Source organism: Alligator mississippiensis, chromosome 5 (genome assembly GCF_030867095.1).
Source record: "Alligator mississippiensis isolate rAllMis1 chromosome 5, rAllMis1, whole genome shotgun sequence".
Classification (NCBI taxonomy): Eukaryota; Metazoa; Chordata; order Crocodylia; family Alligatoridae; genus Alligator; species Alligator mississippiensis.
The window spans coordinates 2,614,277-2,642,040 of NC_081828.1; the positions used below are offsets into that span (position 1 = coordinate 2,614,277).

At 46.8% G+C, this 27,764-nt stretch overlaps 1 protein-coding gene across 2 annotated transcripts in view; it reads left to right on the plus strand.

The window, feature by feature from the left end:
- Positions 1-475: 475 nt before the first annotated feature.
- The window catches only part of AKR1A1 (aldo-keto reductase family 1 member A1), a 29,990-nt gene continuing 2,701 nt past the window's right edge, over positions 476-27,764 (plus strand). The window contains exons 1-8 of one of the 2 annotated variants that reach the window (XM_006268031.4): positions 476-572; positions 3,870-3,968; positions 14,180-14,299; positions 16,135-16,286; positions 18,991-19,186; positions 21,047-21,246; positions 23,291-23,363; positions 24,946-25,032. In XM_006268031.4, the coding sequence (XP_006268093.1) occupies positions 3,879-3,968; positions 14,180-14,299; positions 16,135-16,286; positions 18,991-19,186; positions 21,047-21,246; positions 23,291-23,363; positions 24,946-25,032 (918 nt within the window). In that variant the 5' untranslated portion in view covers positions 476-572; positions 3,870-3,878. Of the gene's footprint in view, positions 573-675; positions 874-3,869; positions 3,969-14,179; positions 14,300-16,134; positions 16,287-18,990; positions 19,187-21,046; positions 21,247-23,290; positions 23,364-24,945; positions 25,033-27,764 lie in introns of those variants that run through there. The other variant, XM_019489675.2, reaches the window with a different exon arrangement.

The following is a 27,764-nucleotide window of genomic DNA, read 5'->3' on the forward strand; positions in this document are numbered from 1 at the left end:
GGGACTTTATTCCCAGTTCTTGGATCCTTAATTCCCAGTTCCCGGATCCTTATTCTGGGAACTTTATTCCCAGTTCCTAGATCCTTTATTCCCAGTTCCTGGATCCTTTATTCCCGGTTCCTGGATCCTTTATTCCCGGTTCCTGGATCCTTATTCTGGGTTCCTGGGGACTTTATTCCCAGTTCTTGCATCCTTTATTCCTGGCTCCCGGTTCCTTATTGTGGGGACTTTCTTCCCGGTTCCTGGTTCAGGCTCACGGGTGAAGGGAGGCGTGAAAGCGGTGTGCAGAACCCCCCTCAAGGCCAGCCCCGAGCAGCGAGCACGCTCCTGGTCAGTTTCAACACGTCAGTTTCCGCAGCGCCCGGAGAAGTGGCTGCGCCGCGCCAGGGGCTTGGCAAAGGGGGAAATACGGTAACACATGTGCCCTGGCACTCCCACGTGGAAGGGGAAATGGGCTGATACATTGTGAGTTAATGTCAAAGCCGGAAACGGAAACGTTGTGCTGGGCAGGTCGGGGGGCTGAGGCTGAGGCTGAGGCTGAGGCTGAGGGAGGGAAGAGGCACGGGTGTGCGGTGAGTTTCCTGCCCTCCCCTCCCCTCCCTTCCCCGGGTTTCTGCACAGCCAGACGTGCAAGCGGCGGGGTGGGTGCCTAGGTTTGCTGCTCGGGGGGCGGTGCTGTGCAGGTCTCTTTGCTGCCAAAGTGGCAAGCAGAGGAGAGGGATGCTCGGGGCTGCCTGCCTGGCACTTGGCACGAGGAGTTGCGCTGCAAAAGGGCTCTTGCAGGATGCAAGAGCTGTACAAAAACTCGCGAGCCAGTGTCTGAAGGGTGGAGCAAGAGCCCCCCAGTACCATGGAGGCATTGCAATGTTTGGGGTAAGAAACCAGTGGTGTCTGGCACTCTTCTCAGAAGCAAATGGATAAAGGGAGTCTTTTAAGTCGGTGCAATTTGAAGTTTACCCTGTCTCTGAGCCAACCTGCAGTTTATTTCACATCATCTTTGCAACCTGGGGTTTTTCTTTCCTGGTTTCTACACCCCTATAGGCATAAAAATGCTAATGGAAGCCACTGTTTAATCTTAATTACTTAATTATCTATTGACTTCTTATCCTGTTCCATCTCTGTCTTATTAAAACCTGATCCTCTCTTCTATTCATCTGCTGGACCAGTCGAGGTTTGCACAACTGTGGTGTTCCTCAAAGCAAAACCAAACCAGTCGGGTGAAGGGGAGCATCTGGGGAGAAAGATTGTAGACTTCTGTTGTCTAGATTTGTTCTCTTTCCAGGCTCCCTGGCTCTGCCACCCCTGCATTATACAGTATTAATATACAAGTGTGTCCCGTGAAGCAGGAGAGCTCTGTGTGTTCTTGGAGCAGGCCAAGAGTTACTGATTTTACATGCATACTTTGTCCTTTGGGTTAAAGGTCTGAGTTTGCATTTGAAGTGTGCAGTATTTAATAAAGTGCTTATCTTGTAAAGTGCTCGCTTGTCACAGAGAGTCCGTACCACCTATTTTGAGAGAGCGTTCGCCGTAGAGACCAGGGCGGGCCGGATGTGGTCCACCAGGTCATTTTATCTGGCCCATGGGGCCCCTACAAAATGTAGAAAATTAATATTTATTTGCCCCTGGCTGCCTGTCACGTGGCCCTCGATGGCTTGCCAAAACCCAGTAAGCAGCCCTCCGCCTGAAATAATTGCCGGCCCCGGTATAGACTCTTATCTGCAAACAAGAAAATCTATGCAATTATGCACAGATTATAATTTTCCACAAAAATTATTCTGCTTAATTTTCCTGTGAGGGCATCCCACTAGCTGGCATGACAAATAGGGTTTTTTTTCTACCATGGATGAAATTTTTAATTCAGTAAACAGCAAGAAATAGCTGATCTTAGCAAAAGCTAAGGAAGTGGATATGCCTTGGAACACATCCTAAAACACTGTTTCCTTTTAACAGTTTTCAACCAAAAGCAACACCCTTCATAGCGTACTGCAACTGCTTCCCCTTTGACAGAACTTTTCCACCCTAAGCAGAATGCTGTTTTCAACGGCAACTAAAATCTTCCGATGACCGGAGATAGGAAAGAGACTCCTGCAGTGAAGTAGCATGTTTCCCGCACCAAAGATAACCTTGAATGCTATGGTATCCAGCACCACAGAGGCAGCTATCTGTACCTGTGAAAGCACAGCATCCTTTTTTTTTCCCCTACAGCAACAAAAGGCCACTTCTCCCACACGCTTCTTTGCTGAATCAGGCCTAAGGGCCTTTCTACACTGATGCTAATAGCTAATGCTAATAGCTCCAGCAAAATATGGACAGAAGTACCTTGTCTATTTTTTATTGTGATTTCTCAGTTGGTCTAATAAAAGGTATTATCTCTGAACCAAGAGTTCTAGATTTTTGCATTTCTTTTGCTCAGACCAACACGGCTACCTTGTCTATCCCTTGTCTATCACCAAACACTTTTCCAACACAATCTCGGTTGCCGTTCTGTTTTGGATGGGACTGGGAGTGGACAGGTTTGCTCAGCTTTCAAGGGACTGTGTCCGTTTCTGATTGAACCTCTGACAGTGACTAGACAAGCAGAAAGGACAGAGGAAAAAAGGTACTTTTGACCCCCAAAAGGATGGCAATGTCATGAAGAACTGTTGCGTTTTCAGTTCCACTTTGCATGGTATTTTCCATTGTCCCACACTACACACTTACTACACATTTTCCCCTTATTTGTCAAGCTTTGCCTTTGAGATGAGCTTTTCTAAATCCCATCGCTGTGACATGTCTTCTTTCCGCTGCCCTGTCCCCTGCCAGGCTTTGTGAGTATAAAAACACTTGCAGACTGATCTGGTAGCATTTTGCACTTCCTCTGTATGGACAGGAGGGAATGTGATACACATTGCAGGTTTCAGTACTAGATCCCTCAAGGCACTGACCAAAGATATTTGTGCAAGGTTGGTATAAAATGGATAAAACATGATTTGTGAATGGCTGTTGTGCATGGCAGTGAAAGATGGAGCATCTCTGCTGGGCCCAGCTGAGTTTTATATTGGTGCATGCTTTCTGCTTGCAAAGCATAGCTGACTCTCCAGCTGCCTGATTTCTTCAGCAGATGCTTGGGTTTGCACAGTTGTACCCTGCATAAAATTCATCACACCCGTAATCGGTTCCCGTGCTTCCAGAGTTTCCTTCCAAGGTGTGAGATGGGGAGACTGAAAAGCCCGATGCGAGAGGGCCTCTCTTTATCCATTCCTGGTCCCCAAAGTCCAGCCATCACGAGTTGTTTGTGTAAAATACTGCACATTATCCCTTCTGGACGGCAGCAGTCATTTTAGCTTTGCACCTGAGCTGCTGGCAACACACAGATGGAGGGGAAGGACTACAATGTGATTGCATGCTTTTTTCTTCTTTTTCTGTTTTTTTCTGAATAGCCAAAAATACTAGATTTTTCCTGGTTTATTATTTGGCCTGTGGACGCTCTTTGTGTTTAAGTCTGACCATATAAACCCCTTCCACTTATTTGGGCTTGTTCTTTTCTTCCGGCTAATTTCTGGAGCGTTACGGGATCTGCGTTCACCTGAGCGTGTGTATTCAGCGTGTAACTCTAGACCTCTGCTTCGTGTGCTTTCTAAGCTCTGAGGAAGCTGAAAGTTGAAGTTTTAAAGCTGTGAATCAAGGAGGAGGGAAAAAATAAAAAAGTTCTTCCCTAGACATGGGACACGTTTTGATCTCCCTACAATCATCGGTGCACACCTACACGGGCAACAGCAGAGCTATGCTTAGTATAAAGCGATCAGAATCAGGACCTTCATGGGGGGGTTGTGTGGAAAAGGCAAATTGTTGCATCTTGCTAGTTATATTGATGGTTTTAATCTTTGCAGAAAGTAAAAATGTCTCCTGGAAAAGACTACGTTGTTCTTCACACTGGGCAGAAATTGCCCCTTGTAGGACTGGGCACCTGGAAGAGTGAACTTGGCCAGGTAAGCAGCAAGCTTCCTGTTCATCCACATTATTATTTCCATGTGTGCGCATGAAGCTCACTTCTCTCCCCCCCTTATTTTGATGAATGCTTTGGTGATACAAAACGCACGGATTTTGGGCCCTGGTTACTCTCATATACGCCTATATTTACCTTTATGCAAGGACAAAGACACGCTGAAGTCGGTAGGAATACTTACGTGTAGCTGAGGATGTGCGTGTGCATTTGTGGGATTGGGGACTTGATGCTAATTCAGCAGTCCATCCCGATTTAGCAAAGCACTCCAATATTTGATTAATTCACATTGACTTCACTGTAAAAGTTGGCACTGACTTCAGAGGAACTTGCTTACAGCTCAGTGCAGCAGATCTTGGAAGAGCGGTTATGGTGGTTAGGCGCTATACTCGGGTCTGGGATCATTGCTCTGCACTGCTGTTGACTCCCGATGTGAACTTTGGCACGCAGCTGTGTCAGTTCCCCATCTGTGAAATTAGGATAATAACACTTCTGCCACACACCTCAATATTGGTTCATCTTGTCTAGCTAACTGTACGTTCTTCCGGGCAGGAGCTCTCTTCTAGTGAGTCTGTATAATGCCCGGCACGGTGGTTTTCAGCCCGTGGTGCGCGGACCCCTGGGGGTTTGCAGACTAAGAGGACCACGAAAGATGACTATGATCAATCAAAAGTGTGGGAATACCCAAACCCACACTTACAGTTCAAAGGGGTCTGCACCTCCATTCACAATTTCCAAAGGGGTCTGCATCGCCATTCAGATCTTTATAGGGGGCCCCAAATTAAAAAAGGTTGAAAACCACTGGCCTAGTGTAGTGGGCCCTCTCGCTTGGCGGGGTCTATAGCACTGCAGCAGTACTGCTAATTGTTGTCACATTTTAATTGCCTCTCAGGGGACCTGGACCATGGTATGGCTCCACTGTAAGTACAGATTTGAGAGGTTGCTGCTGTTGTGTAACCATCACACTGTTGTAAAAGCAAGCATGATAGATTTGCAGGCATCCAATTTTTTGACAGGACAAGTGCAAACTCCTTCCCAAGCTGACATACTGTGCTCTTCTCCCATACAAATCTGGAAAGACAAATTGAAAAAACCCCACTGAATCTCTTCAGAGCCAACTTCTTGTCAGGCTCCTTCTCCAAATGGTTAATGTGACTGCATACCAAGGGAGGAATGGAAGCAGAAATAAGGTGAAAGCTAAGTTTGGGAAGGTATCATATGAAAGCTAAGTCTGCCTTTCAAAAGTCCCATGAGAAGATAGGCGCTCTCACTTAAAAACAACCAAAAACATAAAGCAAAAAAAAGCTGCTGTTTGCTGGGGTTACTTCCTTCCCCGACATGAATTTAATAGATGGGCCTGACGGTGGGTACGAAACAGGTTGTGTACGTGCAAGGCGTGACTTTTTCCAAACCTGAGGAGCAGATAACGTGTCTGTCCAGTCGTCCGTCTGTGTTATATATTGAATAACTGTTAATGGAATTAGAAGCGTAATTATGCCTGTGTGTCCTTTGTGTACACACTTTGAAACAGCAAGCCTGCGTGCACAGTGATGTGGACCCTGCCCCACAAAATACCTTGGAAAAGGTCTGCTTATCTGTCTAGCTTAGCTCTCTTCCATTGGGATGGCACTTATTGGCTGCAGTTTTAGGTGGAGCTGATGGGATCCACAAGCATAACTGCCTGCAGAGTCCCATCAAAGTCATTAGGACTCATTAGGATGCCCGCTCCCTTCCACCGGGTGTTCTGGAAATGCTATTGCTGGATTGGTGTGATTGACAGGGGCCATAGTATCACGATAGACATCAGCGTGTTCATGCTTACGGATAGTTTAATTGCTAGTATCAAGATGAGAAATCAGCATGGCTAGTTTAATTGCTCTCCAAAAACCGGTGAAATATAATGCAGCATGGGATACTAATCTTGGATTGCATTTAATCATAGAAGAGTCATGGTGGTAGGGAGACGGTGCCTGAGCTCTCTCTTCAAGAGGACAAGGCTGATCAAGGTGTGTGTCTAAACTAGCAGGGCCCGGCTCCGGGAGCACACTGCACATATAACTGGAGACGTGCACTGTTCTCAGCTGAGTTGCCTGTGTGGGTCACAGGTTTCGGAGGACGCTGGAAGTATCTTGTGCTCTTTACTTCTTTTAGTTTCAACGTGTTTGAGAGAAGGAGAGTTGTTCTGTTCTGTCCCTGAAGGATACTGGATGTCCTTTAAGGGCTGCCAGCCAGAGTTCAGTTTCCTTTCAAGCTCAACCATCCCTGAATGACTTTAACATTGAATAAGACTAAGGTGGCATGACTTTTTTTAACGACCCTAGAGCATTGTTTTGTGCAGCTCACCTGCAGAAAAGCTGGAATTTGACTGAGGTGGACCCTAATCCTTCAAAGACTTGCACTCGTGTGCTCCTGTGTGCCTACACTTACACGCAGTCCTATCAGGGGAAAAGATTTTTAATAACTCCTAAAGCATTAGGAAACTCTTATCTGTTTTCTTGCTGTCAGTCTGTGAATATTGTTTTCTTGGCTGTCTCTGACCTGGAACTTATCTCTCTTCTTGTACAAGCCGCCTGCTTTTCTGTAGATGAATCATAGTTCAGCCCAGATGAGTGTGATTTCTGGTATAGCACCTCACTAGCACTGCTCTATTATATTATTCTTCCTAAGCTGCTCTATTCTTTTCCAGTTTGGTTTAAAAATTCTCCCATCAACATGCAAAAAAAAAAAAAATGTTCCTTTTCCTACACTCACAGGCAAGCATAGGTAGAAAAATTGGCATTTGATGATTTTACCATAGGAACAAGATAATGTGATTTCTGAATGGAGCAGAGCATCATGCATCGTTTTATGGAAATGCAGCGAGAATGAGATCAAAGAGATGGGTCTGTTCAGCCAGGACATTTATCATTAAGAATGGAATAGATTTTAATATAAGAGCTTGGGCAGCACTGATCCTTTGTTGCTTGCCTTCTTTCTTTTCCTCTGATCTGCGGATATGAAGGCTTCTGCACAGATGATGAGGTCTGAATGTTGCACATCTGATCCAGGGGCTCAGGATAGTGCTACAAGATCACTCGTGGCTTGATTTGGGGGTTACTTTGGTCACAGAGGGCCAGAAAAGTGCACACTCCTGGTGGCAAACTGACAGGAATCAAAGCTTGCAGAAAATAAACCCCATAATTAAAAAAAAAAATCAGCACAATCTGAAAACACTGGAAGAAAGACTTACAAAATGATTATTTTAAATTACATTGTTTCTTAAACTTTGAACTTGGCAAAACGTTCAAATTGCAGCGTTGTCCAGCCCGCAGTGGAGGGGTGCGTTCCTGAAGAGGGACTTACAGGGAAGGGGTGACCTACACGGGACCAAAACGAGAGACCACATTTGGGAAGACGGAGGTAGAAATGAATAGTTGGGGTGGGCTGGTTTTCTGTGCACCTTGTGATAGGCCTTCAAACCCATAGAAAGGGTTTCTGGTTTTGGAAATGCCACCTTGTCAAAACTCGGATAACCAGAAGAAGTTATAATGATCCTAATAAGGGGCAGCTTTGTGGATAGTTGCAGTAAGTCAGCCAACTCTACCTGTCTAGATTTCTGCAGAGGATGGATGATAGGAATCGGGCACCTCCATCACTGTCCCTTTATAACCTGGTATCCTTAGACCAAGCCTTTCTGCAAACCGAATGTTTTAGGCATGCGGGGAGGCACCTGGGCATGTTACACGTGACAGAACGAAGGATTTGAATTAAATCCTACTGGGGCAAGAGGCAAATCTGTATTTTGAGAGAAGAGGCGCTTTCTCTTTCCTTTATGGCAACCCATCACGTATTTGGAGACTGATTATTGTGTCCCTTCGTAAGCACCTTTTCCACAAGCTGAACGTGCCCAGCTCCTTCAGCCTCCTCTCGTATGACTTGCTTTCCAAGCCCTTTATCATCTTTGTTGCCATCTCTGGACCCCTTCTCACTTCTTCACGTCCTTCTTAAAATGCAGATCCCAGAACTGCACATGGCATCCATATGAGGTTTAACCGGTGCTGGATAGCGAGGCACTGTCACCTCCGATGTCTTTTAGCCAGCGCTTTTATGGATGCAGCCCAAAACCACGTTTGCCTTTTTGTGCAGCTGCATTGCACTGCAGGCTCGTGGTCTGTGATCTGCCAAGACTCCCAAATCCTTGCCCACAGAGCTGCCATCCAGCCAAGTGTCCTCCACTTTATATTCATGCTCTTGATCATTCCTCTCGAGGGGCAGCACCTTGCATTTGTCTGCAGCGAGCTTCACACCATTGGCTGCAGCCTGGTTTACCGATCTAGAATCGTAGAAAATCATAGAAAATGGGGGTTGGAAGGGACCTCGGGAGGGCTGTCAAGATCCTCTGAATTGCACTCGCATCCTCCAGTGTGTCCACAACCCTTCCCAGTTTCATGTCGTCTACAAATGTGCTCGAGAAGCTCTCTGCACTAGCGTCTGAATTGTTATTAAACATGCTGAACCGCCCCGGGCCCGGGACAGACTCCTGTGGGGCTCCACTTGAACCCTCCTGCCCTTCTGACACGGACCCGTGGATAATTACCCTTTGCTTGCACCTGTTGAGCCAGTTATCTCTCCACCTTGTAATAGTTTTGTCCAGCCCACATTTCTCCAATTTGTTCATGAGAAGGGCACGCGGGACCTTGTCTAAAGCCTTGCTGAAGTCCAGATACACGATATCCACAGCGTTTCCATCATCCAGCCAAGCAGTCACCTTGTCCAAGAAGGGGATCGTGTGTTTGATACCATTTGTTCTTCATAAGTCATTGCTGGCTGGTTGTGATCAGCCTTTCCTCCTCCAGACGCTTAAATGTCCTTCCTTATGGAAATGCTTTGGTAGCTTCCCAGGTATGGAGGTGAGGCTAACTGTCCTGCACTTCCCCAGGTCTTTTTTTTTTTGCCTTTTTTTAAAGAGGGGCACTACGTTGGTCCTTTTTCCAGTCCTCTGGTCCCCGTCCCATCTCCCATGCCTATGTGAAGATCATTGCAAAGCACCCCGAGATCTCCTCTGCCATTTCCTTCAGTACCGTGGGATGAAGTTCATCCGGCCCTGCTGGCCTGAATGTATTCAGACCTGGCAAAAGTTGCCTGACTTGGAGGAATGCAGAAGAGGCGATTTAGATGCCTCAATGCTGCTACGTTTGGGAGGATATAAATCCCTCGGTTTCTGAAGAGAGATGGCATGTCTAATAATGGGCCCTGTAACAAGCTGGGACTTCTAGGCCCTGTTCCCAGATCTGCTGTTGACTGTCGGTGATCTTGGCCAGTGATTCTCAACCAGGGTGCCGTGCGGTGAGATCCTGCCAAGGGTGCCTCAGTGCCCAGTCCTTGTGCCAAGAAGGAAGCCATTGAGCTGGGTGTCCAGGGATCATATTTGCCCCCACGGGTCCAGACCAGGTAGGGAGGGAGCCGATGATGGGAAAAGGGCACACTAGGGTGAAGTCCTGCACGTGCAACCCTCACCTGGCACCCACTCGCTGGAGCCCACCTCTGCAGCTCCCAACTGGGGTCCTGCTACTTCCAAGAAGCGATGGAGAGGTGCCTGGGCTACAATGGTTGAGAACCATTGCCTTGGACACAGCACTTGACCGCTTGGTCTCGCTTGACCCTGCCTTGCAACATGGGCTTAACAGCCGTGGCGCGAGCAGGCTTGGTTTGGAAAGCTCTGCAGGATCCCTAAGCTCTGGCTTCCTTGATAGCCGCAGACAGCTCCGAGCTGCGAGGCATTCGACTGTCTCGCTACTCCTGTCAAACCGGTTTTTTGGCATGCCTGTTACTCTGACCACGCTGCTGCTCGTTCTGTTAAACAGCTTTCCTTTCATTGCATGCATTCATGCATTTACTTTACACCAGTGCGGGCAGACAGCAGAAAGCACCCTGTTAATACAAATACTCTTCTTTTCTCAGTTACCGTTAGTTTATTGGTTAGAAACGTCTCTTGCATGCTTTAAAAACCCTCTTGAGCAGACCTGGAAACCTTCCTAACTCTCAGAAACTTGTTTTTTGAATGGAACAAAGACCCATTGTCTCCAGCTGGACTGCGTCTGGTGGCAGAATAGGGAACACATGCAAATGCCCTGCCGATTTACACACGGCTAAATGACCAATCCTGATTTATCGGCCCTGGAAACGTAAGCACGCTGTCAAGAGACTACACCCCAGTGTCGGGCTGTCTTGCAGAGTCATGCTTACAGTATCGCGTCCTTAGGCACTGCTTGCTGAAAGCTGAGGCCTGGCTGTCAGGGCTCTTAAAATGTCACAATCAGACCAGCCTCATATAACTGGCATAATTCGGTCCTGCCTTAAATCCTGATTAGCAATTATTGAGAATGACCTTCCTGCTTTCTGTCCTTCCGTCTTAATAGAAGCTATTGCAGCAGGGGGGACAGGGGACAAGAAGCTGGGCAGGAGCCAGCAGCGTGCCCGTGGTGCCAAGAAGGTGACCGGCATCCTGGGCTGCATGGGTAGGAGCGTTGCCAGCGGGTCAAGGAAAGTGATCCTTCCCCTCTATTCTGCACTGGGGAGGCCACATCTGGAGTCCTGTGTCCAGCTGTGGCCCCCACGACAGAAAGGATGTGGACACATTGGAGAGAGTCCCGTGAAGGGCAATGAAAATGGTTGTGGGGCTGGGGGACAGGACTTAGAAGAGGCGGAGGGAACTGGGCTGATTTAGTCTGCAGAAGAGAAGACCGAGGGGGATTGAATACCAGCCTTCACCTCCCTGCCGGGGGGCTGCAAAGAGGACGGAGCTGGGCTGTTCTCGTGGGGGCAGATGACAGAAGGAGCAATGGGCTCAGGCTGCAGCAAGGGAAGTTGAGGTTGGATATTAGGAAAAAAATTCTCACGAGGAGGGTGGTGAAGCACTGGAGCAGGCTATCTAGAGAGGTGGGGGAGTCTCCATCCTTGTCAAGCCAGGCCTCAAAAACCTCCAAAGCCCTGGCTGGGATGATGCAGCTGGGGCTGGTCGTGCCTTGAGCCGGGGTTGGACTGGATGCGACTCCTGAGCTCCCTTCCACCCTTCTTGTCTGACTCATGGAAAGGGGGACAGGAAACAAACTACATTTTGGAGGGGTTTTTGGACCATCAGTCTATACAGGTGATTGAAGACCTGGACTACAGGGTGATTTCTGGGTCCTCCTCAGAGTGATGCTCCAGTTCCATGACTCCTATGAATGTCGATTTGGGGGGGGATAATTAGATTGCACGTAGCTTTATCAGGCCTCGAGAGAGATTTCACAATAACTGGCCTGTTTATAGTAACTCTTCTACAGAAAACTCTTCGTCATAGTGAAAGTACACATTGCCTGTACAGAGGAACGGAGACCTTTTTGCCATCGTGCTGGAAATGTGCTTTGTCACTGTGGCTCAGGGAAATTGGCCTTCAGCCTCCAGCTTTTCTCTCCAAGTGCCAAAGGCTTTAGTCAAAATATCCTGTGTCTGGCTTTGCTTTTTCTTCCAGCAGCTGAAACAAATCTGACGGGGGTCACAGCCTCTCCTCCCAGCTGCATTTTTCTTTTAATTCTGGTCTGCAGGGTAAACTGGACCACCGGTTATCTTCCCTTAGTATTGCTTGTTTGGCCAGCTTTGCCATGTGAAATGCTGGTGCTTTGATGGATGAGTTGAAAGAAACTCTGTGTGTCTTTTCCTGAATCATCACGGTCTCCTCTGTGGAAATTGTTTTCTCTCGTACAGGGATACTCCGCAGCTGAGATCAGGGCCCTGTTGTGCCCGGTCCTGTACAAAGTCGGTTATATGAGCAGTCAATCCTGATCTAAAAAGGCAAGGCTAAAGTGATGTCTCCATCCACAGAAACAGTGTCCCTGTCAGTGCTACAAAAGCCTGTCTTAACTTTAGAGGCTCCTTCTTTGCCACTTGTTAAACCAGACCAAGGTCGTTGGGTAGATGCGGGTAGGGCTGTACTCCGAGTTGTAATCATGCCGTTGTACATATGCGAGGCAGGCTTGGATGCCATCCTGGTGTGGGATGTTGGTGTATAAGCTAGTGCCATCCATGGTGGCTAGGGGGGCATTGCTGGGAAGGTGGTTCATGTTTTTGCATTTTTGCAGGAAATCTGCTGCGTCTTGCATACAGCTCGGTCTGTGGGTGATGAGTGGTTTTAGGATGGACTCGATGAAACCAATAGTTCTTCCGTCGGGGCTCCGTGGTTGGAAATGATACGTCTGCCAGGGTTCCCGTGTTTGTGCGTTTCTCGTGTTTGTGGGTCTCTCGGTTCTAACCCTCAAAGGGAACTTACAAAACACCTTTCGCAGATGAGCCTACGAACTTCACGTCCTAGATCTACTGGATCCAAAAAAAATCATGGACTCGATGTAGACCCTGGATTTATGACACGTTACAACCTGCCTGATATCTGATTCACCAGGAACTTGCCAGACCTGACCTTGTACCCTTTTCTTCCACTCCCCCTCCTTTACTGCCCGTTGTCTTCCTAATTTCCAGCTAGTTACCTTTTCTAAGACAGCCTCTTTTCAACCTTGGAAAATGACTACTGTAGACTCTCCTTTACTCACCTTTGGCTTTTTTTTTTTCTCTTTCCACGCCCCTCTCTTCCCTGCTCTATCTTTTTGTTTTCCTAATTTCCACCTATTTACATTCGCGCTGACATCCAGCCACACTTTCAGCTTCTTTCATTCCTTGGAGTCTCAGAACAGCAGACTTCCTATGTCTGAAGAGGGATGATTGCACCTGAAAGCTTGCAAAAGGCAATCAGGACTCGTAGTAAAGATGACATCTTTTATTAGACCAATAAGAATTTTTTGCAAAACAATGTCTTTAATTGCAAGCTTTCGGGCACAAACACCCTTCATCAGGCACTGGAGAAAAGATTGTAAACGTTCTCCTGGGTAGCAAAAGCTGAAAGCTTGCAAAGAACTTTTTCCAGTTATTCAGTTGGTCTAATAAAAGATATCACATCTACCCAAAGAACCTTGTCTGCTGATGTCCTCAGACCAGCACAACTACAACCAAAAACCTGTAAAACAGACCTGGCATTCAGGGCAGGATAGAGATGTATAGTCAAGGCCTTGCTCCCCACTGGACAGTTAAGATAATAGGTGGTTTGACTGGAACAGGTTCCCCAGAGAGGTGGTGCAGTCTCCATCCTTGGAGGTTTTGAAGCCCTGGGTAGACAAAGCCTTGTCTGGGATGATATATTTGGGGCCGGTCCTGCTTGGAGCAGGGGTTGGACTGGATGTGACCCCCTGAGCTCCCTTCCCACCCTCATTGTCTGTAATTCTACAAAATATGATCTTACCTTTTTTTCTATCGCTGGAAGAAGCGGACAGTGTCAGCATGTGTCTGTTGCTTATTTTAGAATAATTGGCTTTGTAATTCTATTTTTTATCTCTGTCTTAACCAAAAGCTGCTGGAAAAATTTGGAGAAGACACTGTCCCACCTTGTCCAATTCTGGTGTCGTGCCTCACAGCTCACCTGAGGCAGGCAGGTGAGCGCACGCGTGCCCTGGTGTGTGCCAGTGTTTCACCAGAGCACTTATGGACAGAGACTGTTTCTTACAATAGCAGCTTCATTGTCGGGCAGGTGGGAATATGGGAAGTGAGTACAACTATAGGAAAAGCTACTATGTGCAGAGGACTAGTATCCTAATACAGCAAGGTGGATAGAGTCCTTATGCTGATGTTTTGTTTTTTAATGCAACTCCCCTAGCACGGTATGGATCATGCTTTGCAGGCACTGTCTGCTGCTGCTGAAGGCTGGAAAGAGTGTCCCAGTAGAAGTACTGGGAGGAATCGTACTTTTAGAGCAGCACAAACACCTCCTGGCATACCTTAGATCACAAGGGGAATAGGGCAGCTGCATCATGCCTTGACAGCAAGTCACATCTTTGACCAGTGACTTCTTCCTGCCTACAAGGAAGACTTATTTTCTTCCTAATCCCCTTGGTGCATCTAGCAGTATTAGCCCTGCATGGTTCTTACACCTAGGCGAGGAAAGAGTTATGAAGGATTCATGACCTTCAAAGTGGGTCTCTGCAAATACAGGTTTGAAACTACAGGTCTAGGCCTGAATTTATAATTAACAGGATTTCTTTTTCTTTGTAGATCCACAAAAGGTCATTCTTGAAAACAAGACAGACATTGCCGTCTCGTGAACTTTGCTGGGTTAATCTCTGTTTCTGATTGCAGGTGAAGGAGGCAGTGAAGTATGCGCTCGGCGTAGGTTATCGCCACATTGACTGTGCTGCAGCGTACAGCAATGAAGCTGAGATAGGGGACGCCTTCCAGGAGAGCATCGGGCATGATAAGGTGAAAAACGAGCGGTGACTATAAATTGGACTATAAATAACGATTGCACTGTGAAAAAATGGCATGGTGGAGCTTAATTTGAAGTATTCCCTTGTTATTTCTGACTTATTTCTCATTCCCTCTCCCAGAATTGTACTTCTGCAGGGCAAACATTGCTAAAACATTATTTCTTTATATATTATCTATTTTCACTGAAACAAGAGGTTGCCCCATATGAAAGAGGATGCCATTTTTGTTCGTTGTTTGCTTTTTAGAAGCTCGTTTAAGTCGTCTCCATTTGGGTGACCAAAAAACAAAGCTGCTCAAAATCATGAGTTAAATGTGAAGATCTTGGCCTGTTTTTAAGTCAGTCACTCCAGCTCACAAGCCGTAATACAATACAACGTGCTTCACCTTGGGGTAGTCTAAATGTTGAATGTTCGGCTCGGACCTCCCCTTCTTGACCCGACAGGGAGAGCGTGAACGTTGTAGGAACAGGTGAAGCATCCTCTTGCGGGCTGGCTTTCTTCCTTTGCTTTGGAACAACCTCCGTGTGTGAGTTAACTCCAGAAAGAGCTGTTGTCTGTTGGCCGTGGCTCTTCGACCTCAACCTCCCGAAACCTCCCGACAGAAAATCAGGCAGGACCGACCTGTGTCAGGGAGAGCAGCCTTTCACTTAGGAAACATCTCCTGTTCTTTTAAAATGTACTCTTTTAAAACTCTCTGAACATTTCTGAACGCCACAGCTCATCTAGGAAGCACAAAGCTGACTGATGAGAGGAGGCAAAACCCCCCAAAATGGATAGTCCTTGCTCACACGCATAACAGCCAGAGTCTCTGCAGAGGCTTCTGGTAAAATCCTGGCCAAAATAAAGTCAAAGCCAAAACCCTCGTTGTCTTCAGTGGGGCCAGGATTTAGTCCTCCTCCACTGAGGACCAACTGCTGCAGTTTAGATTTTGCTTTCCCCGGGGTAGCCCGTGCTCGTAGACCTCTGTCAAGGGGCAGCTGGTACGTATGAGCCCCCACCTACTTCTTTTTAGCTCCTGCAGTTTATTCATTTGTCCCTGCCCGCTGCTGACCCTTCCTAGTTTTCTTGTGTCTTTGCAGGTATTGAATTGCCTTCCTTTTTACATCTGTTTAAAGTTCTGGGTTCTTGGCAGGCGTGCAGGGTGTCAGGAATACTTCTTGCCCTAACAAAGAGCCAAGTAGAAAAAGTTGTGGATTATGGTTTTTTAGTATTTTTCCTACCTTCTTTCCATGTGAAGCGCTCTCGGTAGGTAGGACGTCACTCTGGAAAGAGCGTCTGTAGCCGAGCACAGTAACTACAGAAGCTAGCTGAGGGTCAGAAACGGGACTCGTGAAACAGAAATACATGAATAACCTAATTTATACTGGAGTCAATTAAACAGTCTATCCTCTTTGGCCATCTGTAGCTGAATAATGGCTCTAATGCCTGTTTTGGCCGCATTTGTATATGGGGGTAACACAGGACAAAAAACCAGGTTGCACTTAGCGCAGAAGAGATTCGCTGTGGAGAACTTGAAGACGTGCGTGGCTCCCCAGGCGTTTTGAATGTTACTAGAAATGTTGGGGAATGGAGCAGAGACTCAGATATTTCCATGTAAAATCTTATTTTTCTTCTCATCCTCCGTCTCACGCTCCTTTGGGTATACAGGTCATAGGTTTCAACACTACCCCCTCTAAATTTAAAATCTAGTGGTTCTCTGTCTGAGGAGCTGCTGTGGACGTGTCTCCTTCTGGCCAGTGCCTTTCACTGCGTTTACATTGTCTTTGATGTGAGCTGTGCCAATAATTTGGTTTTTTTTTTTCCCCCCCCCCCGCTTCTTTTTCTAAGCTCGTTAAAAGGGATGAACTATTTGTGACATCAAAGCTATGGAATACGAAGCATCACCCAGAGGATGTGGAGCCAGCTCTAAAGAAATCTCTGAAAGATTTGCAACTGGATTACCTGGACCTGTACCTCATTCACTGGCCACATGCCTTCGAGTGAGTTCTTCCTGGGAAGAGAACGGGGCGATGGGGGCCTTGCAGCGCTGTAGGCCACCTGATTATAAATGCAGATTTCTTTCCCTGCAGCTGTGCAATCCTTGATGCAGTTGTTTCCTTGTGGTTAGTAGGGCTGACCTGAGGATGCCCGGGTTAGGGTGCTCCTCCACTGCAGATTGATATATGCTTTTACTGACATGAGTGAAGTTGTGTCGTTTTATTCCAGCTGAGAATCTGGGCCATTATAAAGGAAATCTTTTCCAAACGTAAAATCTGTCAGGTTGTGCCATCGTCCCCCCAGGTCACTGGGATTGCGACCCAGAAGATCTGGGTCCTGTTCCTGGTTTTGCTGCTGATCTGCTGGGTAACCTGGGCCAAGTTGCTTCATCTCTCTGTGCCTCCTTTCACTGCCTGTCAGATATGATGCAAGCCCTTTACAAAGGAGATCAATACCATTGAGATCTATTGGTGGAAGCAACAGGAGCCAAGTATTAACATTTACGACTGGATTGGATAAAATGCTTAATCATGCACCGTGAGCAAGCGCTGTAACTGTGACCTACCATGACATTTATATACTGGCAGCTGTAAGACAGGAGGAGGTAACAGCGGAGGAAGTTCTCGTTCCCCTCCCATTGCACATTTACTTCTGTTGCCCATGGATATTAATAGGCGACTGGCCAGTTAACCGGTTGTCACGCCCTTGAATTCCCTCTTTTGATAGAAGAGTAGGAAACCATTCATAGACAACCCAAACACATTTATCACCAATAACTAGGGAATATAAGAAAGTACAAGGTGCAAGTTTCATTTAGTTTCGTTTCTTTTTTTTTAAATCGAACTTCTTTGTCTCTGTCTTGCGTCTCAGGGTTGCAGAACGGGCGATCCGTGGGAAGCCTAGCTGTGCTGCCCTCAGGCCGAGGGGAGGAGGATGACTATTCTCAGGGGAGATGTTGCTACACAAAAGGCTGAAAATTTGGGGGAAACTTCTCTTTTCTGTGGACCTCTGAGGACTAGTTTGGACTGGCTCCTCAATGGCCCCTGGGTATTATCAGCTGAGCAAGACTTAATCCTCTGAGAGAGATTTGGTCCTTTAGAGGAGTCTTCCTGATACGTATATGGCTCACGATAGGATCATAGGAAAGTGGAGCTGCAAGAGACCTTGCAAGATCATCTAGTCCAGCCCCTGCTCCAGGCAGGATTATCCCTGACTAACCCATCCCAGACAAGTGTCTGTCCAACCTGCTCTTGAAAATGTCCAGGGATGGAGATTTAGGCCTCCTGTTCAAATGCTTGACCACCCTCAGAGTCAGAAAGTTCCCCTTCATCTCCAACCTTAATTTTGTCTGCTGCAGCTTGAGGCCATTGCTCTCGACAGCCACAGAGAAGAGCCCATCTCTATTCTCTCTCTAACCACCCTGTAGATATTTGAGTAACCCAAGTTCTTTCAGCCCTTCCCTTAAAAGTCTTTCCCCCCAGGCCCCTAATTATTGTTGTTGCTCTCTGCTGGACTCTCTCCAGCCTGTCCACATCCTACTTGACATGTGGGGGGACGCAGGACTCCAAGTGATGCCTCGCAAGCGCTGAGTAGGGTGGCAGGATTGCTTCCCTTGGTTTGCAGGTGGCATTCCTGTGCATATAACCCAGTATATTGATGGCCTTTCTTGCAACAAGAACACGCTGCCTCATGTTCAGCTGATGGTCCAGGGGAAGCTGAGCTAATGGGCTTTCTCTGAACAGGAACTAAAACTCATGCTTTCAGTTAAAACCACAATGTCGATAGGTCCCAAGATTTAAACCCTCATTGCAATACACAAATCTAGCAACAAAAACCTGCTTGCAGTTCATTTCTGCTCTCCTGTGCTTCTGCTTTTCCCAGGCGTGATCTCGGAAGGTTAATTTTTTTAATGTTTTTTTTTTTGGTGCTAAGCCTACTATTTGTCTGAGCAAGAACTCTGTCCTCCTGCCACTTTTCACAATCCCTTGTTTTTCAGCTGGGGTAAAGTAAGGAAGCATGGCAACCCAATGCCTGGGTTAGAGGTCCCGTGCTGCTGTTAGAAAGCACACTTTCAGTGCACCAGAAAGCAGCTATGTTACGTTTTATGATGTTCGGGGTGTACGGAGTGGGAACAAGTGGGTGGGTGCAGTTATGTCTTAAAGGTTCCCATCCCAGTTTGCATGCCTCAGAGACCAATGATATGCTTTCTGCAATGCCTTGTGTGTGTCCAGGCACTCTTAGATGCTCTGTGTGTGTATGTGGGTCTGTAGGACTAAACTGGAAACACTCCTAACCCTGAGGCAGCAAGGTGAGATTTCAAACCTATTCCCACTGACACCTAGGACGCAGTTTAGTCTTGCCCTCAGCTCCCTGGAGCAATCTCAAAAGACGACCTGAGTCCTGCTGAAGAGTCTCTGTTTCAGTCTGATGCTTTCCTGAAATGAAAGTCAGGGGGAACGGTTGCAGAGTGTATCTTGGCTATCTTGGTGTTACATCCAGCTCTGCTAGAGGTAACGATCTTTCGGCAAATGAGTTGAAATACAAAACGCACAAGATCCAAATCAGTTTTCCATATGCTTGAGTCAAAGGTAGCCTCACCTCCGACAGGACCTTGTAACGCATGCATTGGTCTGCTACAAGAATTTGGACAAACGCTTCTTTTACTGAACGATTGCAGTGATAGAAATTGTCTTTTTAATGCCGTAGGCGAGGAGATAATCTCTTCCCCAAGAACCCTGATGGCATGATGCGTTTTGACTACGTTGACTACAAGGAGACCTGGAAGGCTATGGAAAAGCTGGTAGAGAAAGGCCTTGTGAAGGCTATTGGGCTGTCCAACTTCAACAGCCGTCAGATTGATGACATCCTCAGCATGGCCACCATCAAGCCCGCTGTGCTACAGGTGAGACAAGGAGGAGAGTCCCTTTTTATGCACGTTGGGCGAGGGAAGAAGTGCTAGCTCGTTGTTCTATGTCGAGCACACGTAGCCTGTGGTGCATTCCCGCAGCGGCGCAGGCACTGGCACCAGCACAGCAATGCAGGGGAAGCCTCAAAGAGGAGCGAGCCCCATCCGTGCTTGATATAAGAGCTTCTCATGCTGGAGAACTTCCCTGGGAGAGCGTTTAAGTCTGTGGCCTTTGAGCTCTCCATGCCGGCTTGGCTAAATAGAGATGATAGAGTTTCACCTTTGGGATATCTGTCTAACTGTGTAGCTTCAGTTCAGCTGGTCATGTCTGTAGGGATAAGGAGGAAGGTCATCTCTGTGCTAGGAGGGTCCCAGTGCATAGCATAGGAGGATCCCTCTGATAGATAGGAGGGTCCACTTAGGGCTTTTCAGGTCAGAGCTGACATCATGCTTTAACTAGGAGGCTGTAGAGAGCTGGTGCACATTGTGGAGCACCGGTGTCTTGTATTCACAGTGGGAAAAACTCTGCTAGATGTGCAAATGCCTGCATTTTATGCCAGTACCCCTTGGTGGGGTGTGTGAAATAACTTCACATAGACTCCACTGGAGATGCAGAAATCTCAGAGTGTCAGAAGCGTGGATCAGAGCAACCAGGTCCTCCTCTGAAAAAACCACAAGTAACACAGCGGTTGCAGCCTTCTGGACAGGCACAGGTTTTGAAATGAGCCAGCGTTAGGATCAGCTACCAGCTGTGGAGCCCTTAATACCCTGATTAGGATTTCTTCATAACAAATGGCTGACGCAGCCCTCAAGTTCAAGTGGGATTTTAAAAGATCGTGATGTCTTTCCAAAGCATCATGGTATAGACGGTAGGAATGAATCCCTGGAAAGACGGCCTCGCCTGCGCTGGCTAAGACTGCAGACAAGCCAGCATCGCCTCAGCAGACGGTACTGGAAGCAGGTTGGCTGCAAGCATAGGTGTGTACCCACGGTCCTGGTCCATCGCCCGGACAGCACGGCTGTTTGTGCTGAGGGTATAATTGCATAGTGGTGCTTTTGCTTTCTTTGAACGCATTTAAAAAGTGCTCTATATCTACCCATGTGACCATGGAAGACTACTATGTTATTTGATTATTTGGGGCTCTGGTCATGAAGCTCTAGATTTCATAGTAAATAAGATTTGGGGGAACCTGTTCACTCCCCTAGAGTTTTGGAAATGCATCATGACCTCTCTTTACTTTACTATGTGCTGGCTGAGCTCCTTTTTCTAACAGGGTTTCCAGAGAGTTTGGATTTGTACACTATAAGATGGAGTGCTATTCAATAAATGCATTTTGATGGGTGCTGGAAGTGTGTAGTGGAGCTAGACATGGTGTTTTTCAGGCTAAGGCAAGAATATGAATTTGCCATGATCTGCTAAACCAGTGGTTTTCAACCTGTGGTCTGTGGACTCCTGGGGGCCCGCAGACTGTGTCTAAGGGGTCGAATACAATCAATCAAAAGTATGTGAATACCCACACTTACAATTCAAAGAGATCCACACCTCCATTCGAAATTTCCAAAGGGGTCTACACCTCCATTCAAAACTTTTTAGGGGTCTGCAAATGAATAAAGGTTGAAAACTGCAAATGAATAAAGGTTGAAACCATGAGTTAACTTCTGGTTTCTCTTGATTTGTGAGTTGTAATATCACAGAGTTCCTCACAATCAATTTTGATTAGGGTGGTGATGGTGATGATGATTAGGGTGGTTGCGGTGATGATGATGATATTCTTCCCTGTGTACTTAGCCTTCAATTTACTGCAATGCTGTGTTGAGGCTGGCTGGCCGGGTGTTCACTGACTGCTGCTTTAACAGGTGGAGTGTCATCCCTACCTAGCCCAGAACGAGCTGATAGCTCACTGTCATAAAAAGGGGCTGGTCGTCACTGCATACAGCCCCCTGGGCTCCCCTGATCGAATGTGGAAGCACCCTGATGAGCCCGTGCTTCTGGAAGAACCCGGGATCAAGACATTGGCAGACAAATATGGCAAATCACCAGCTCAGATCATCCTCAGGTAACCAACACCTGGGGGAGAGGGCAGTGCTCTGACTAGACCCTGCTGAAGCAAGTGGCAATAATTAAAGAAGCTAGTTGCTTTCCCTGTCGATAGAAAATCATCATTCTGAAGAGGACTAAAGCACACCTCATTTCATTATAGCTTAGATCTAGTCTAATTGGCCAACCATTTTTTCTCCCCTTTGCACCCTCCGTAGCGTAACATAGGGTTTTCATCCTTCTGAGTTTCTTCTGAGAGTCACGGAAGCTCGTCAGAAGGAAGTAAAGGTATTTGGCTACGTCTGGAATAGGATCAATGTCTTGCAGTCAACTTTGTTTTATCCTTCGTCCCCCCTGGTTCCAGTCACAACAGCAGAGATCTGGGGTCAGGGTTGGTTAGGCAGCTGGTGGAAGGACAGGCTCTTCTGTTCAAGTCTTTGGACAAGGGCTAAAGAGATTTGGCCTCTTTTCCTGACTCCCCCACAGACTTTCTGTTTTGACCCTGTGCAGTGCCTTGAGTTGAAGCTTTCATAAGTGGCAGCTACTTCTTGGCGGTTCAACTTTGAGGCATTTGATGTATAGATGTACCCAATCTGCTACTTTTCGGTTGCTCAACTTTGAGACGCTTGATGTATAGATGTACCAAATCTCCTACCTTCTGGTTGCTCAACTTTGAGATGCTTGATGTATAGATGTACCCAATATGCTACCCTCTGGTTGCTCAACTTTGAGATGTTTGATGTATAGATATATTAAACATCTCAAAGTTGAACGATCAAAAAGTAGCAGATTTGATTATATCTGTATATCAGACATCTCAAAGCTAAACAATCAAAAAGTAGCAGCCACCTATGAAAGATGGGTGTGTGTATTTAACTCTTCTTATAGTGACAAGTTTGCCCTGCTTCGGTTTGATAATGATAACCATGTCGGACCCCCCAAAAGGGACTGAAGGTCCCCATGGTAAAAGGAGATGGCACACATACCTTTCTGAGGGAGTGCAGGCTGTGTGTACATAGTCAGATAATCAGGGAGAATTCTCCCAGGTTTGTTCTTGGTAGAAAAACTTATCCGAGCTAATAGTAAATAATAACAACAGATAATAATAACAGATAGATAGATCAATCTGTCACAGGCCAACTGGGCACTGCCAGGGTATTAGCCACACTGGGCTGTTCAAAACGACAAATAGACAGACATGGGTTGGCAACTTATCGATAGTCCCTCAATGCCAGGCGTGCACCAAGTGATTCCAGCGCAGTCAGGCATCCCTGATGATCAACGCTGTCAGAGGGATTACCGGGGAAGGTCCTTTGCTCAGGATCCAATCCTCACTCGCACCGGGAGTCTGGGGTCCGGGCGTGGGACAGAAATGACCGTTCTGTTTCCTCCTTCCTGCTGGCTACTTGATGCATGTGTTTGTTATACTTAGTCTTATGTTAATCTGTTGGCCTCAGGACCACTCACAATATTGCCTTATAGCTGTTACCCTATGGGACTGAAAGGTGTTAAAATGATCATAAAAGCTTACTACGCGGACTTGGGTTTATCTAATAAGCAAATTATGATGCAGCACCTTTAGGTTTGAAGTTGACATCGCTCCGCCTAAATCCCAACCTCTTTTAAGCTTTAATTGAATATGCTTTCTTGGAATGTATTGGGTGTGCCAAGCAGTTAGATCCAGTTTTTATTGCTAAGGCTGAACCCTGAGCAAAAACCCGTTAGGCCGGCTAATCTCACAGCTCCAGCTTTGCCTCTGGGGCCCAGTCGGTTCCATGAACAGTTAATTTATCAGTTTGGTTAAACTTATGACAGACAAGTTACATTTGCAGTTTACAAACCTACAAGCTTATATTAACTAATATGACCTATTTAGGCAAAATACCAAATGCCTCTGAGAGGCACGCATTATTGCTTATTAACCCCTCTGGTTCTGGGTGTTACAGCCGCGTGTACAGACACTTGAATGCTGCGGCCCGGAGAAGCAGAGAGCTGGCGGGGCTGGGGCAGATTGGGCTGCGTGTGTAGAAGTTAAGGTCTTTCTCTTCCTCCCGTGTTACCAGGTGGCAAGCCCAGCGTAATGTGGTTACCATTCCCAAGAGCGTCACCCCTGCCCGCATCCTGCAGAATCGCCAGGTGAGAGCTCACCCCCTTCTTTCGAAGAGAGGATGTTGAGTGAGGCGCAGGGATCAGCAATGCTTTTTTGTGGGGGAGACCTAAGAGTTCACAACTGCATAACAGCAAACCAGGCTGCCGAGCCCATGCCTTACGATCAGCGCTGCAGGCATTGGTGTTGAGATACAGAAGCAAAATACATTCATCTGAGTTTCGAGCAACAAAAAGGCTTTATCAGCAAGCACTTGCTTTTCAAATAATTCGATCTCGCCATTTGTAAAGGCAATCTCTAGCGCCCAGTTGTCTCGTTAGATAAACATTAGGTAAACGAGAATTTCTGTTTCTCGTGACATCATCTTTCCCAAAGCTGCTTGGTAAAGAGCAGTCACTCTCTTGTCTTTATTCTCCATCGGGGTAGTTGTGTGTTTCTGTAGGAAGCAGTCATTTGAATGACACGCTCTAGCTGGACTAGCTGTAGTAGAAGTATATTTTAAAGATACGCCTTTCCTGCTCCAGATTAAAATAGAGAGAGTGTATTTCACTTCAGAAATTACTGGGAGTTAGCATTAATAACTCTGTTTGGATGCAGGTCTTTCTGCCCCCGATTCTTAGATCGTACTCATGGATAGATAAGTAAAAAAAAGAGGGTCTGATCATGCAGCTCTCTTTCATATTAAGGCAAATGCTAATGACACTGGTGGAAATAGTGAGCAATGCCATTAAGCAGAATGAAGCTGTGTTGAGTCCAGTCTAGAGCAGCTGGGAACTGGATTTGGTGCACTGTGAAGCATTTATTCACCAGGATGGCCCCCGGGATTTTGACTTCTGTATAAGTTTGCTGTTGGATACCGGGAAAGGCTGAAGAGTCAATTCTGAGTAAAGACCTCAAAGTTTAGGCCTCTATCTAAAGTTTTTGTTGAGTTGCCTCAACTAATTTAAACGAATACACGAGCGGTGGGGAAAGCCTGACTTGGTTCCATTACATTAACCGTTTATGGTCCCCCTAAATCAGACCCTTAATTCTTAGTCCAACACTATCATGGTTTTGCTCCCGACGCCGATTGATGGCTCGTGCTAGTTCCTGGGACGTGAAATCAGGGGGTCGGAGCGCTCTCAAGTTTGCAGCTTCCAGTGCAGTTATTCTTGTCGATATTATTTCACATGCTACGTTCAATTTGACTTTTCTTTGGATTTAAATGTAATCATTAGACTCTCCGATGCTGCCCCGAGACTTTACTTTTACAGTCCAGACAGGAATGTTTGACAATTATAACTTCAATGACTCCAGCCTCCTATTCCTTTGTGTCCTTTCTTTGAAAAAGGCGGTTGCTGTTGCTCGTGTCTCCGGATGGCATTTTGGAGTGGTTTCAAAGCCCTGGGTCTGCTCCAATTTCGGGTTGTTCTCCGATGTGTTGAGGCACACAGATGTGAACCTCCCTGCTGCAAAGCCAGCTATCTATTTCTGCATTCCCTAGAGAAAATTGGGGCAGAGGGCGGTTGGCAGGAATGGTTAGGAGCGTAACAAAGCCGGGTGGCAAAGTTCAGAAACAACTACGATTGGAAACCGCCGTTTTAGAAAAAATGTCTTCACTCTTTGTTTTAGGTGTTTGACTTCAGCCTCACCGAGGAAGAGATGAGCTCCATTGGTAGCCTGAATAAAAACTGGCGTTATATTGTGCCGATGGTTACGGTAACTTCATTTTCCTGTTTTTTTCTGACGGTCGAAGCCCCGTGTGCACACGTGCATATACGATATGTGCTTCTTGCAGGTCTTCCTGCCTTTTGCCATTGCTCGTCAGGACTGTGCATGGACAAAACACTTCATCTTAGGGTAACAAAGCTGGAGAGCATTTTAAATAAAGATTGGTGCCGGAGTTGCATAGGGCTAGGTGGGGACCTGGTGCATGTGTTAAATTTGTGAGTTTTAGTGTCCTTCATTCCTACAGCTTGCCCGAGGTGCTGTCGAAAGCTGAGGGAAAGTCAGCTGGCTTTGGCTAGGGTAGGAAGAGCCAAAGAAAGGGTGCTGGTTTCTGCACAATCCCTGGAGGTGGATTATTGAAGAAAAGCTGCCCTCTTTCCCTCCCCAGCACCACTTCCTTCTTCTTTCGAGACCAATGATTCTTGCTGCTTCTCCACGCTGATCCTTTTACCGATGCAGACCTGATTCCTGTCTGGCTTTGGATCTCTTCTCATTGCTCCTCAAGTTTGCTCCCCTTGAGGTAGAAGACGCTACGGTCTTCCTTGTTCTTTAAAAACAACCGGTGCTATACCTACCTTGGTTGCTATAAACCCTTCTCCCTTATTTCTCCCTTTTCTAAACTCATTGAACATACTGGGTGCAACCCTTGCTACAAGCTCCTCTTCTCCAGCTCCAGGAGTCCTGTTGTCTCTGCTCTGCTGAGCCTGCTGTCTCTGATACCTCTCTAATGATCTCTTGATTGGGTTTTGTACTCTATCTTTTCTCCCTTTTACATGTTTACTGCTTTCAACCCTGGCTGGTGTACTCTCCTCTTAGAAATCTTGGCTTTCCTTTTTCCCGTTGATACCTGTTTCTCCCTAGTTCTCCTGCCTCTCCGGTCATTCCTCCCACGTCTCTTGCTTCCTCTTTCCCTAAGTGCTCTCCAATGCCTGACCTCTTTCTCTTGACCTAGTCCCAGGAGGGAGGTCTTGCTGGGGTTAATCGTAGTGTGGCTAATCCAAACTCCTTATGTTTCTTTTAAAGACCTCTGTCTGCCGTCCTGGGTGAACGCCCACCATCCTGTCCACTCTTGCATTTGTACCTTATGTGCCCTCTGACTTGATAGAGCCATGTTTCCCTCCAAAGAAACAAGTCGCGTTGCTCCATCCAAGTCATGTTGTTCCTTGCTCCGTGATATTTTGAAGAACCAAAGTCTCTTTGTCCATCCCTATTGCTGAACCGCTCATCCGGGTCCTCCTCATTTCCTCTGCACGACGACTACGTTGCCTCTTTCCGCTCCAGACATAGCGCTGCGACTTGAGATGCCGTCGGCCTCGCTCGGACCAAACCGCAGATGCCAAATATTTAAGCAGTGCACACTTTTTTCTGGTGTGTCTTAACACCGTAAGACTCCCACATGGAGGGGATAGTGGTAATATAAACCAAGTAGATGGAGTCATTTGGAAACTGTCACTCGTGCTCTGTTCATAGATTCATAGATGTTAGGGTCGGAAGGGACCTTAATAGATCATCGAGTCCGACCCGCTGTTGCTTCGTCATTATTCAGAACAATCTCCCCTGGGCATATCTGCCTGTGAACTGGTCTTGAAAGAGCTGTCTTGACGTGGGTCTGTTATTTAGGTTGCCTCTCTGCTTTTCTGGTGTAGGTGTCTCTCTCTCCACTCCTTCGTGCAGGTCCAGGGCACCATATAACGGTGACAAAACCTTGGTACAAATGGTTTTGCTGAGTTGCACATAGAAACTCAGAGCGTTTACATGCCAAACCTACGGCTGCTAATCCTGACACAGAAGGGAGTGTTAGGATTAGCCTGGACTTGCTCCGTGCAATAAGCAGCAGTTCTGCCCGTGGCGCCACTGAGATCTTCATGTATGCTGAAGGATCCTAGGCAAGCCCAGTGCCATCTGCATCGGCAGCTCAAGATCTTCTCCATCCTTCTCTGTTTTCTTATCCTCAGAAGTTACCAGTGACTGATTTGTCCCTGGGAGTCCCTTAAAGTGGGCGCTTCCACAGTATAAGCTGCATTGAAAGTTTCCTTTTCTTTTTTTGCCTGGCTTTTCCTAGAGCTTTGGGGAAACATGCATTTTTCCCTTGCTGCCCCATCTGCTCCCCTGGCTGGAACAGATGTGTTATAAGCACATGATGCGTGCTTTGATCAACGGTGAATCCTTATTTTTTTGATCACTGTTATTTTTAGCAGCATGGATCTTCAGAGTCAAATTTTCATCAGTAGTGGGGCACCCATCAGATCCCCATCTGTTCATAAGTGACACCCGTTTGCACTTCCAGGTCAGAAATGTGTGCACTGAATTGGCAGCTGGCCTGCAGAGAGCTGTTTGAAGATGCATATGCAGGGATTACAGGCACACCTGTTGCTGGCACTACAGACCTTGCTATTCAAGCTGCTAATAAAACATGATGCTAATCATCCCCAAAATGTGCTAAGAACATGTACCTGGGGTTGAACTAGCAGCTGGGATCATTCGGGTGCTTTTGTCCCATGGAAGAAGTGATCAGCATCACAGTGATTCACTGAGTATCTATTGAGATGAAACATAATCGTTCAAAGGGCTTCACTCATCCCACAGAAGAAGGCTAAGTGCAAAGCAGCTGGGCTTCAGAGGCACTTCTACCTTGCACAACAAAAGACAGGAAAAAATGAGATGGGGGAGAATTAAAATGCAAATCTATTGCCCTAAGATCTGAATGAGACTCTCTCCCCTGC